General features: G+C 41.3%; 1 protein-coding gene across 2 annotated transcripts in view; it reads right to left on the reverse strand.

Annotated features, from left to right (window-relative positions):
- Positions 1–11,990, reverse strand: part of ENPEP (glutamyl aminopeptidase) — a 59,765-nt gene extending 47,775 nt beyond the window's left edge. The window contains exons 1-2 of one of the 2 annotated variants that reach the window (XM_053403784.1): positions 10,893–11,990; positions 198–339 (exon numbers count right to left, since the gene is read on the reverse strand). In XM_053403784.1, coding sequence (XP_053259759.1) covers positions 198–339; positions 10,893–11,545 — 795 coding nt within the window. In that variant the 5' untranslated portion in view covers positions 11,546–11,990. Of the gene's footprint in view, positions 1–197; positions 340–7,108; positions 7,363–10,892 lie in introns of those variants that run through there. The other variant, XM_053403785.1, reaches the window with a different exon arrangement.
- Between the last annotated feature and the right edge of the window lie 690 nt (positions 11,991–12,680).

The following is a 12,680-nucleotide window of genomic DNA, read 5'->3' on the forward strand; positions in this document are numbered from 1 at the left end:
AAGGAATATATTTCATAATGCCAAATGTTCTTAATGCCCACTAACTTTGATATGAATTCCTCTAACAGACTACAACCCACCTACTCCAAAGTCATTTTTAGAGAATACTAATGGCTGCACCAACAGGCCATGTGATTTGGTGATCAATGCCACCAGGTTTCATGTATCACATGCGCATATAGACATAGAATGCATACCTCCACTGGCATGTTTGATAGAGCTTCATATGTGTCTTCATGGAAAATGGATATATTATAAGTTGCCTTTATGTTAGGTTCATCAAAGCAAGGAAATGATTTCCGTGCATCTGTTGGCTCATGATCAGTGGCTGCTATACTCCTTTGGAAAGAAACGACAGTGACATCAAACCATTATTTGCAAATAGATAATTAGACCAAGTATGAAAGCAGTAAAAGGAATTTTTCATATGAAAGAAATGGGATAATCTTTCTCCTATGGCTCATATCATAGGATCACCTTACCCAATATATGCCTGCTTCACCACTTCAATCTGCAGAACTGCTATGGGTACCACATAATACTGGTTCTGCATTTGTAATAAATCAGTCTTTTAGTCTGGCAGCACCTACACTGTGGAACTCCTTGCCTGTTAGCATGAGGCAGGCACCTTCACTGTACTCTTTTTGGTGTCTGCTAAAAGCATTTTTGCTTAGATGAGCCTATTCAGATGTGTAGAATGTGGATGTATGCTTTAGTCTGTTTTTAGTTTACTGCTGGTTTTATGTTTTGAATAATTTACAAAATTGTGTGTATTGTTTTAAACAAAGCAATGTATAAATTTAATGAAATAAAAACAAATAAAAAATAGTCTTAAGACAAAATAAAGCTTGAAAGCATAATTATCCTGCATAACCTGTGAACCCACAAGCCAAATACAGCTAATAAGCCCTTATGGTGCTTGACAAATGCCTTGTTTATTTATTCCCAGTCAGCCAAGAAAATAGGTATTGACTGCATTTGGCTCGGTTGCAAAGGCCTAGATAAAACTATGATGACATGATCCATAGTTTTGCTGTGACCAGGAATGGATGAAACTAACATACAGCATTTCAGCATCTCTGAAGTTTCTCGTTTCTTCAATCTTAAACTCAGCTCACCCCATTTCCACATCAGTTTGCAATTCTCCACAATACGTATGAAAATTCATAAGCCTCTAACTGCACATTTATTCTCATATACACATTTTTGTGTGCAATTCTGCCAAATACACACATTTTTGCAAGTCCCCCCCCCGAAGGACCACATTTTTCTTTATTATTTTTACCAATATATTTTTATGCACACTTTCTCCTAACACACTTATTTTGATCACATTGTTTTGATGGAGAATAGCATTGCAAAATTCAAAGAAGTACTTTTTTTTAAGAATGGGGGAATATTTGGTTTGACTTCTGTGGTTTTGGGAAGCATGGGTTAGTTAGATTCACATTCAAATGCAAATTGAATAATAATAATAAAATCTCTTCCCAGCTGTGACTGAATTGGCCAACCAAATTAATGTTCTGAGATGGTGAATTTGGACTCATGCAAAATTCTGTGTATGCTGAAACATTTGTGTGATTGCACCCACCCGGTTTGCTACTTACCACATACCTACCACCTCACAGCTCCCTCCACATCCAAAACTTTATGCTCACATTTATTAATTTGTGGCATTTTTAACCTGCCCATCACCATATGGTCCCAGGGCAGGAATGGTTAAAACAACAAGAAATAACAGTAAAACTCAAATCACATGAATATAAATTTAAGTCCTCATTATTATAAACATCACTTAAAGTCATTGTTAAAAGAATAAAACCTAACACCATACTGCTACTGGTAAACACACAATTTTATATTTGGTAAATATGGGCTGGGCAAACTGCTGGATGTATCATGGATGAAGAACCTAAGAGGAGCCAATTGGATCAGGCCAATGGCCCATCTAGTCCAGCATCCTGGTCTTACAGTGGCTGACAGGATGCCTCTGAGAAGCCTGCAAGCACAAGAGCACCCTGCGCAACTGCAATTCCCTGCAACTGATATTCAGAGGCACAATGCACACATTTTCAGCAAATCCATTCAGTCATATGAATGTCCCCATGTCGACTACCAAATGAACCCCCACTGTTTTGGCCCATGTTGAGTCTCATCACCAGAAAGACTGCAGTCCCCCATCCCTCCTCTTCTGTGCATACACACCTGTGATAGATAGCTTTAAGCAGCTTGTCAAATGCTAGCTGAAAGCAGCACATTCATAACAGGGACATTGATCACTCTGAGATAACCTTGCCCATCTGCCTTTCGTTGTTCATGGACAAGAGTATAATGACAATCCTGGTGGTCTGGAATACTGATAGGATGCAGCAAAATAAATGGCTGTGGAACACCATTGCTATAAATTGATATAGTGATATTTGCCTTAACAGCTGGTACCAGAACATCTTACCTGCCTGGGATATAAATGACTGAGGAAAATAGGGTCATTAAAATTGTTGCCAAGGTTTACATAAAATATCTGCTCCCTAAATGGAATCAAGCTCTTCTTATCAACATAGCATTCAAGGATGGAACATGATTGATGGGAGAACACAACTAAGTTGTCTCTTCAATTAATTCAGAATGCTGGTAGCTTTCCAACCACACATCTGTAGATACGTTTGAGCTACATAAAAGCAGTCTCCCCCCTTCTTTTAAAAAAGAAATAAAGCAAAAACAAGAAGTAATTAAGAGTGAAGGAACATAGCTTGTAACATTCCTGAAGATCTATAAGTTATCTCGTCGGTCAATTTGTCAATGTCCTAGTGTCCTTGGCATTTTCCTATGACTCCCTAAATGCTTAACTGATCATAAAGAACTTATAATGGTACATCCAAACCTGAAGAATTAGTGAGATACCAAGCAAATGGGATTTTAAAATAATAATAATGTGGGCATAAAAATGGGCTGTACAAACTTTAAGGTCAGACCTCTCTCTGCACCTACAGAAAGGGAAATATGCAAATATCCTACATGCCTTGAAAATCTTCTCAGAAAGACTATACAGCCATACCTTGATTTTTGAACAGCTTAGTTCCCAAACATTTTGGCTCCTGAATGTCACAAACCTGGAAGTGATTGTTCCAGTCTGCGAACAATTTTTGGAATCCAAATGTCCTACAGGGCTTCCATGGCTTCTAATTGGCTGCAGGAGCTTTCTGCAGCCAATCAGAAGCTCCGATTTGGTTTTCAAACATTTTGGAAGTCGAATGGACTTCCGGAATGTTGAATGGAACTTCGAATTCCAAAGTACAACTGTGCTTTCAAGAAGGCAGACTAAAAAGCAAATATATTGTTGCATGTCACCTCAATTTTCAGTGGTTCAAGGGTTCGGTTTCCTTGGAATGAGGGACAGCAGATACAGTGGCATCTTAAGCGTATGTGGTTTATTTACACACACATATACAATGTGAGCCAATGATGGAGGAGCTCACAACATTAACAGCCCAGAAGTTCCCACAGCCACATCCTCAGATTCAAACAGAAATCAAGCATGTCTCTCCCTCTTAGGCTTCTGCCTACTGCAGCCTGCTTCTAGCTTCTAGCTTCTAGCTCACACACTCTAGCTCTGGCTTCTGGCTTCTGTCTTTCTAACTACCAGCCAGTTGAGGGAGCGGGACCCATCCATTTGTCCTCTGGCACAGAACCACTTCCTTTGTCACCTTAATGACCGCAAAATGGGGGCTATTATGTCACCAAGAAGTTGGCCTGGCTATTCCAACAACTGAATCCTTGCTGTATCAAGGAATTAGTAGGGGCTCAGGCATACAGCGTAACTACTCCCCCTCACAACAATATTTTCAGCAAGATGGCTTATGTCAATTAACTGTTGAACTAGTGAAACATTATTCTCATGAGAAATTGCATTTATTTAAGATTATTTAAATTTACTGCAACTAGTTTAGGTATTGCTTACATCATGTTCTATTTATATAGATGCTTACAATTTGACAGCATAAACACACTAAATTCTTAATCACAGAAGCAACAGCACACATCTTCACTCATGCCATAATAGTGTTTCAGTTATTCATTACTCCTTTCTCTTCTTTGTGGGTATACAGAATGCTCCAATATTATGCCAGCAGCTACCTAAAGGGTGATATTTTATAAGCGGTTGCTTTTGAAGCAGGACTCAAGACCCTCCAAGTGTCCCTTTTTTCCAGGGACATCCTTGATTTAGAGAAGCCATCCTGGTTTCTGATTTGATCCCAGAATGTCCCACTTTTCCTTAGGATGTCCCAATTTTCATTTGAGAAATGTTGGAGGGTATGGAGTTATCCAACTGCCAAGCCATCTGAAGGCAATCCTGTATAGGGAAGGTTTTTTAATCGTTTAATGTGGTATTATGTTTCATTATGTCTTTATATATGTTGAAAGCTGCCCAGAGTGCTGGGGCAACCCAATAAGATGTGTGGGGTATAAATAGTACAATTATAATTATGGAATGGGGCGTCCCTATTTTCTTTGGAGAAATGTTAGAGGGTGTGGGACTCCCTCTTCTGAGGTTCTTTGACCCATGCTTTCCACTACCAGTAAGAATGGAACCTGATGGCTTATTTATAATGTGACAACTGACCATACAGCCGGTCTGTCTTGTTTCACTATGGACTTAGAAGGTGCAAGGAAGGATGGAGGAAAAATCTGCTGAGTTCTGCAGGAGCATCTTGGTCATTCTCCCGGTTGATGGGGCTCATTTGATAACAATAGGAAACCAAGTCTTTAACGTCATTTGCCCAGTATTGTGGAATACTCACTGAGTCAGACTCATTAGTCTACCCTTGAGCTAAGGCCCATCCCTTAAATTTGCCACTTCTCCAGATTTTGTGATGTAGTTCTTCAATCGAAGAATGTATACCAAAATGTATATATTAGGGAAAATAATATACATTCTTCTGCAAAGATGCTTATACTAGGCCAAATTTTGCAGAAAATATGTATATTAGGAAACATGAGAGATAAAATGCATATGAATGTTCATGTAGACTTTGCTTTCTTTAAATCAGAATGCACTGAAGAACTGAAAAAACAGAAGTTCATCCATCCCTAGGTGCAAGACCTATAGAAATGAATGGGAGCAATGCAAAAGCATGTTTGCAAACAGCTCCCATTCATTTCAGTGAATGCAGAATAACTGCCCGTTAGACGATGCCCAATGAGAACAGTAAAAAGATCTCTAGGCTGTACAGTATTTGTTAAGGGCTTTATAAATAATAATAATAATAATTAGACGCTGTGTTCTCTTTGTATTGAGAAAATGGCAATAGAAGATGAAATATTTGCTTTCAAAATGCATTATGTTGTGTTACAATAAAACTCTACCTTTTCTTCAAGGCTTGTCCTGCCCCCATCATCTGCATTATAGTGTCTAGGCCTTACAAATGAGAACCAGAAGCAAGAAACGTGTAAAGACACTGAATATTTACGTGCATCTGTGACTGCTTCCAGCTGTTGTTCCCAAAATAAAACATGACCAAAGCTGTGATGAATTGCCTTTTAAAAAAAATTGGCCAAACACATATTTTCAGTGAAATTGTCAGCCTATTATAGAAGGCAATCCAATTTTGGCTTTAAATGCACAGTTAAAGCACCGTTAAACCACATTACTTCCCCCAAATCATCCTGGGAGCTTTAGTTTGTTAAGGGTGCTGGGAACTGTAGCTCTGCGCAAGGTACAAGTACAGTTCCCAATATTCTTTGAGGAAAGCCATGCACTTTAAATATATGGGATGAACAAAGCTGAAGTACAAATTAGAAAAAAAAAGAAATTAGCTCAACTGATCTTGAAAATACATCACCCAAGTCATTTCAAAGGGAAAACTGATATCAATGAATGACTAGGTTGTTTTTCACCTCAGTCATTTGTATCCATAGCTGCCACCTCCTCAGCAGATTTCTTTTTAAATAAGGATGTGTCTTCTGCTGCTGCCACCTGCTATTATATCCTGCTAATTCTCGTATCAAGTTGGGACCTGGTTACCCGTCAGTAAGAGGGTTGGTTGGGGAAATTTGCCAAGGAGTATTAATTCAATGTCCATTGATATAGGTAGCCCCCACTCACCCACCTAGCTTTCCTGAATTGCATCTAAATTCAGCATTCTGCAGACAGATTGACTGAAGACACAGATGGGGAATGTTTCAAGATGTGCTTGCTATGAGTCAGTCATCTGTTACATAAAACAAACCCTGCTTTCAAAAAACCCCCTGTTTGCTGAATCCCTTTGTCTACCCACCTCTGTTTCAGGGTATGCCAATTCGCATTCTGATTGCCATTTCTTACTTTAAAGCTCACCATCCATTTAAAGCACCCTTATACCACTTTAACAGTCATGGATTTCCCCAAATAATCCTGGGAACTGGTTTCTTTAAAAGCTTCTTTTTAATTCAATGGGTATGCATCTTTTTAAAAAAGAAAGAAAATAAAAAATAAATATGCACATCATGGATATGGTAAGTATACAGAAGAGAGAGAAAATAGCAGAAACATAGAATGTACAATTACCATATTTTTTGCTCTATAAGACTCACTTTTTCCCTCCTAAAAAGTAAGGGGAAATGTGTGTGTGTCTTATGGAGCGAATGCAGGCTGCACAGCTATCACAGAAGCCAGAACAGCAAGAGCGATTGCTGCTTTCACTGCGCAGAGATCCCTCTTGCTTCTGAGATTCAGAATATTTTTTTTCTTGTTTTTCTCCTCCAAAAACTAGTGCGTCTTGTGGTCTGGTGTGTCTTATAGAGCGAAAAATACGATATATACTGCCCTTCATTCAAGGACCCCCGGGGAGTTTTTAACATAAAAAAGCAAAATAATACGTGACATAATAACAAACAAAACCCCACCCATATATAAAGAGTGAAAACATTAATATCTAATTGTAAGGAAAAGGGTAAGGGGGGAAATGGACAAATGGACAAATGAGGCAAGTCATGGATGAAGAAAACAAGCAGGGAAAGTACTAGTTAAAAGTACTTCCAGATAAATTCATACTTTGCAGGGACTGTATTGAAAAAGGGTGATTATTAAGGTCAGTGCTATTTTTCCAGAAAAAGAGGTGCCGGAACTGACCTTGGTGTCTTACGTTGGTGTCACTGAGTTATTCTGCTTTTTCTATTCAGAATGATCTGTTAGATATCCTAAACTCTCACAGAACTGCAGTTCTCAGGGAAGACTGAAAATGTCAAGCCTGGAGTCTACATGTTGCTTGATGAGCTCTCTTTTCTGTCAGTAAAATGCTGCTGCCAAATAGCTATTTACAAGATATGATCAAGACGCATCATTCTGAAGCATCAATTAGAGTCTCATACAAAGGAAGGCCAGAACAGACCGTATATCTCTTGTCTACCTAAATAAGGGCATGGAGAACTAAACCTGACTTTGTTTCTGGTTGGTGCACTTTTGGCTTTGACAATAGGGAACAGAAATATCTCCAATCATACTCATTCTCCTGTCTTCAGGCTTGCCTACCTATAATTCAAAGCAGATGGGGAAGTAAAGGTCAAAATCTCACTCAGATACATCTGGTTCTTAGGCTAGCAAAATGATTCACCCTGATGCTACTCTGATTTTAATATAGCATGGGGCTGGGTCCAAGATTTACAGTGCCATTCTATGCAGTCTCCCTGTGTTCCATGGGGCTTACTCCTATGAAAGTGTGTTCAGGATTGCAGCCTTATGCATTAGTAACTTTGTATTAATGCAACATTTTTATAAGTAACTGTATTTTTGTAATATTTTGTTTCAGTTGTCTATTGTTGCTTCTTCTTTTTTGTACACCGCTTAGGGATATTTTAAATATATTAAGTAGTATATAAATTAAATAATCAAATCAAATTGATGGTGACAAAACTTATAAACAGCACTGAAGTGTTGCATTTATTGGATGGGGATCTCTATACTGCACTTCTAGAGCTTCACTGAACTCCACATACATTATGGAGGACTAAGCTTCTGGAATAAGGTAGATCAATGGTGTGGACCCTTTTGGGAACATAGGAAGAGGCCTTATATCAAGTCAGACCAATGGTTCATCTAGCTCAGTGTTGTCTACCCTCAAGGGACATGGGTGGCACTGTGGTCTAAACCACTGAGCCTCTTGGGCTTGCTGATTGGAAGGTCGGTGATTCAACTCCCCACAACGGAGTGAGCTCCTGTTGCTGTGTCCCAGCTCCTGCCAACCTAGCAGTTCGAAAGCATGCCAATGCAAGTAGATAAATAGGTACTGCTGTTGCAGGAAGGTAAACGGTGTTTCCACACACTCTGGTTTCTGTTATGGTGTTCCATTGCACCAGAAGCAGTTTAGTCATGCCAGCCACATAACCCGGAAAGCTGTCTGTGGACAAACACTGGCTCCCTTGGCCTGAAAGCGAGATGAGTGCCACAACCCCATAGTCGCCTTTGACTGGATGTAACTGTCTACGGGTCCTTTACTTTTTTACTTTTACCTTTGTCTACCCTCTCCAGGGTTTCAGGCAAGAGCCTCTGCTGCCTGGAGATGTCAGCAATTGAAGCTGGTACCTTCTAGTATTGATACATCACCCAGGACCAGTTTGAAGGCCAGAGCACAATGGCCCTCCATCACACTTTGGCCCTCAAACTGAGGGAGGAATGAGACACGAGGTGCCAGAGCTGATGCAACTTGTTTTTCCCCTCAACACCACAGGTGCTGGTGAATCCCTCTGTTACCAGTGCCCAGCACATGGAGGAACAAGCTCCATTGGCCCTGGCCCTGCAGCTTGTTCCTTCCTCCACTTTTCAACATTGTGATGTATCACTATATCACGATGTTTGGGTGGTGATACATCATGATGTTGAAAAGCTGATATCACCCAGCCCTAGTACCTTCTATATGCAAAGCAAATGTTCTTCCTCTGAGCCGCATCCCTTCCCCACAAAATTCAAATTGCTAAGCCCGAGAGGCACATTCTTTTAACAGTAACCTTCTGAAGACCATAGGCTGATTATTACACACACTCCCACACTCCCCCCTGTCCTGCATTCAGACAAGTGAAAAGCATTATCAAGGAAAAGCATTATTCCAGCCAGGCACTCAGAGTGCAAAGCAGGATCAAGGGAAGAGTTCCAAGGGCCAGAATGAGAGGGCTGGTGGGCCATATTAGGGTCCTGGACCTGCGATCACCTACCATGAAGGAGGTGCTAATATTTTGTATGGCCTGGACTAGATACATTTGCTATACAGAAAAAATGAATGTAGAATGTCTAACGGATGCAATTATGGACTAGGCTATGTGGCCAGGAGATTCAATAACAGGCAGTGAAAGGAAGTAAGAACTACACACTCAATTCAATATACAGGTCCCATTGTTAGCACAAAAGGAAGTTGATGTAGAACCCAGACCTAACTTTAAGCACAAGTAGTTCAGAAAAGCGCATCCAAAATGATCAAGGGGCTTGAGGGCTTGAGCTCCCCTGTGAGGGATCCCTCTTGCATGCAAGAGATTGGGGCTGCTTCAGTGGGAAGGGAGGCATCGCGCTGCCTGAGAGATCCCTGCCCCCTCCTGCTTGCACGCAAGTAGGAGTTGGGATGGTGCTGCTCCGAAAGGCAGTGTGAAGCCTCACTTCCCAGCTGAGGGATCCCCGCACCCTCCTGCTTGCACGCAAGTAGGAACGAGATTGGGGCTGCTCCGATGGGAAGGGAGGCATAGCGCTGCCCGAGCCTCGCCACCACCACCACTCTCGGCCCTCCTTCTCCACCTTCCATGCCTGACCCACCACGCACCGCTTCCCCACCACCACCACCACCGAAGAAACAACAACTCAGGGGCTGCCCAGGCTCATGGAGAAAGGAGATAGGAAGCCTCAGAGGAAGGGGAAACGTGGTGGTAGAGGTCAAGGCAGCGGCTGCCCCTCTGCCACTGCCATTGCTGCAGCATCAACGTCCTGAACGTGTAGTATGTATGTATTTAATTAAAGTGTCGCCGGATTCATTGAAAAATCTGCTAACCTTATCTTATGTCTATATGGGTAGGACTCTACTATTGCTGCAGCAGAGTCCAGCTGAAAACACCAACTGCGCTCTTGAAGTTGCTGCAGTCATGAGGATGGGAAGCAGCAGTCAAGATGCCAGCCATCCAGCCTCTGATGCATTTCTGCATGCTACTTTACAGCAGCAAACTGTGCTGCCATATTGCTGCCAAACTGTTATATGTGAAGACAGGCATATGGAACATAGACAGCTGCCACATACTGAATTCATCTAGCAGACTATTGTCTGCACTGACATACTCTCCAGGATTTCGGAAAGGAGTCTCTCCCTAGCCCTACCTAGAGACATTGAGAGTGGAATCTGGTATCTTCTCTACAAAAAGCTGATGGTGCTCAACCCCTGATCTATGGCCAGTCCCTGCACATATTTTGCAGGCAATAAAAAGAGAGCCTTTTTGCTTTTTTCAAAGTTATTTTGAGCACCTTTCTGTAAACATAAGGCAGAAATTTATAGCAAAAATACAATGAACTCTCCTTACAACTTTCAAATAGACGTATTTAAATTAGACTGATCAGGAACAGATTCTGGTCCATTAACTTAGAGAGAGCTTACAGTCTTCATTGTCTTAGTACATTTAAATGCACATTCCCATGCACATTGAATTCTGTATATATGGGTTGAAATGGTAAACAAAGGTAAACAGTCTCCCCAAAACTCAGAATGACGTTATAAATCATCTACCTGCCAACCACCCAATTGCCATCTTTCTTAATATTCACTAAATTCATTTGAAAATATGCAGTTTACATTGAGAAAAAGGAAGATTAGAGAGGGGGGAAGGGAGACAGAGAGAAACTTGGAGCAAAAATTAATAGCAGAAATATGTTGAAAAAAAGAGAGATTTACTTGTTTTGTCCATCTTCCACATAGGTTGTTCGATAAAAGCCAACCAGGGATCCATTTAAACGGCCTTGGAACATCATGGTCAGTAAATAGGCGTCATTTCCACTGGTGGGAGCCAGCTCTTCTTCTGCCTCTACCACCACATATTCCTGTGGTTTGTACTCAAAGCAATGCTTTAGGGTAATTGACTGGCCAGACGATTTCATGAGCAAGGGCATCTTGGTAATCTTAGTCTCTCGGAGGTGAAGCCACAAGTGCCTGGTCGGGCTTCCCAACTGGATGGTGATAGTGACTGATCCATCATACAGATCCGCTTCCATCTCAGGCTTCAGTATCAGGTCATAATGAATCGGACTAACGTAGGTGGGTAGCCTGAAATTTTTCCAATCTCCACTTTCATTATTTTCAGCCGGGCATGGATCTGTCTCACCTGGAGCAGGGCTCACAGTGGGTGATGCAGTTGACACTGAAGTGGGTGATGCAGTCGGCACTTTCCCATTTTCTTCTGAAGAACAGTCCTGCGGTTTTAAGCCCAGGCCCAGGCCCAGACCCAAAATTAAACCTACAGCAGCTATCACGCCACAGATAATGGCCACATGTTTGCTCTTCATGCAGTACATTTTGGATGACTTATCTTCCATATCCATTCTCTGCATCTCCACTCCCCCTGGACCAAAGCTATATATCCAACATTAAAAAGGCTGATTAAACAACAGTGCTGTAGCCTTTAAAAATATATGCACACCTATTGGTTTAGCAAGCTCTGTTTATGTTGAATAGTTTTCTCTCTCCCTCACCCCCTCGCTCACTTACTTTTCCGTTCTCTCTGCCTCGCTCCCCAGCCCTCCTACAGAAACTCAAGTCAACTTCTTTCTTTTTTTAAAAAGAAAGTTTATCCGTAGGAAAGTGAACAGTAAAGAAGGATTTGTCTAGAGAGCGGAGACAGAGGAAATTAACACAGAAGAACATTGTAGCTGCTGGAAACGCTTCTTATAAGCAGTTGCAACCCCACCCCCAACTCCTCCTGCTCTGGTCAGAGTTAAATATAAAACAGCGCTGTGTTAATCAGCAGTTGGAGATGATCAAATGCCAAGGCTCGGTCAGCAGCTTTCCAAAAGAGAGATCACAGACTGAGAGGTGTGTGCAACTCCTCAGAAACCTCAACCTTTGTCACTACCTGTGGTTTCCCCCTCCCAGGTATCTTTTATGAGCAACGATTTCCTTGAACTTCCACCCCAGAGATTTGTGCAAGAAAAAAAATCCCATGGTTCTCCCCCCTATTTTCCCCTCTCTTAAAAAAAACACATGTCTCATTATGTTTGGGTTTCCTCTTTCTGAGTTATGGAGTTTTTATTCCCCCTCTCCCTCTTTGTTCTGTTATTCCATGTGCTTAAAGAAGGAACACTTGGCCATAAAAGAAATATCTTTTTGCTCAAGACTGTAAACACTGACTTTTGGTGTGCACACTGAGCCAAGTGCAATCTTCAAGTGTCCCTTCTGCTTTGCATACCAAGCAGGCAATCAGCAGTGGATGTACATCCCCAATTTTGCTATTTATGGTTGGTTCATTTTGTGTAAACAGATAACTAGGACCCTGGGAGAAATGGATAGCACAAAATGATTTGTGTCAGCTAGTTCTCATGTTGTAATATCAAGTTTTGAAATAGTATTGTATTAGACTTCCTATCATGCACTCCTAGGCTTCCACTTTAAGGAAGGCAAGGAGGCAGTTGCCCCCTTTCCAGATTGCAAGCTTTCTTTCATTCTTTTTAAAGAGGATTTTTCTAGCAT

Source organism: Podarcis raffonei, chromosome 9 (genome assembly GCF_027172205.1).
Source record: "Podarcis raffonei isolate rPodRaf1 chromosome 9, rPodRaf1.pri, whole genome shotgun sequence".
Classification (NCBI taxonomy): domain Eukaryota; kingdom Metazoa; phylum Chordata; class Lepidosauria; order Squamata; family Lacertidae; genus Podarcis; species Podarcis raffonei.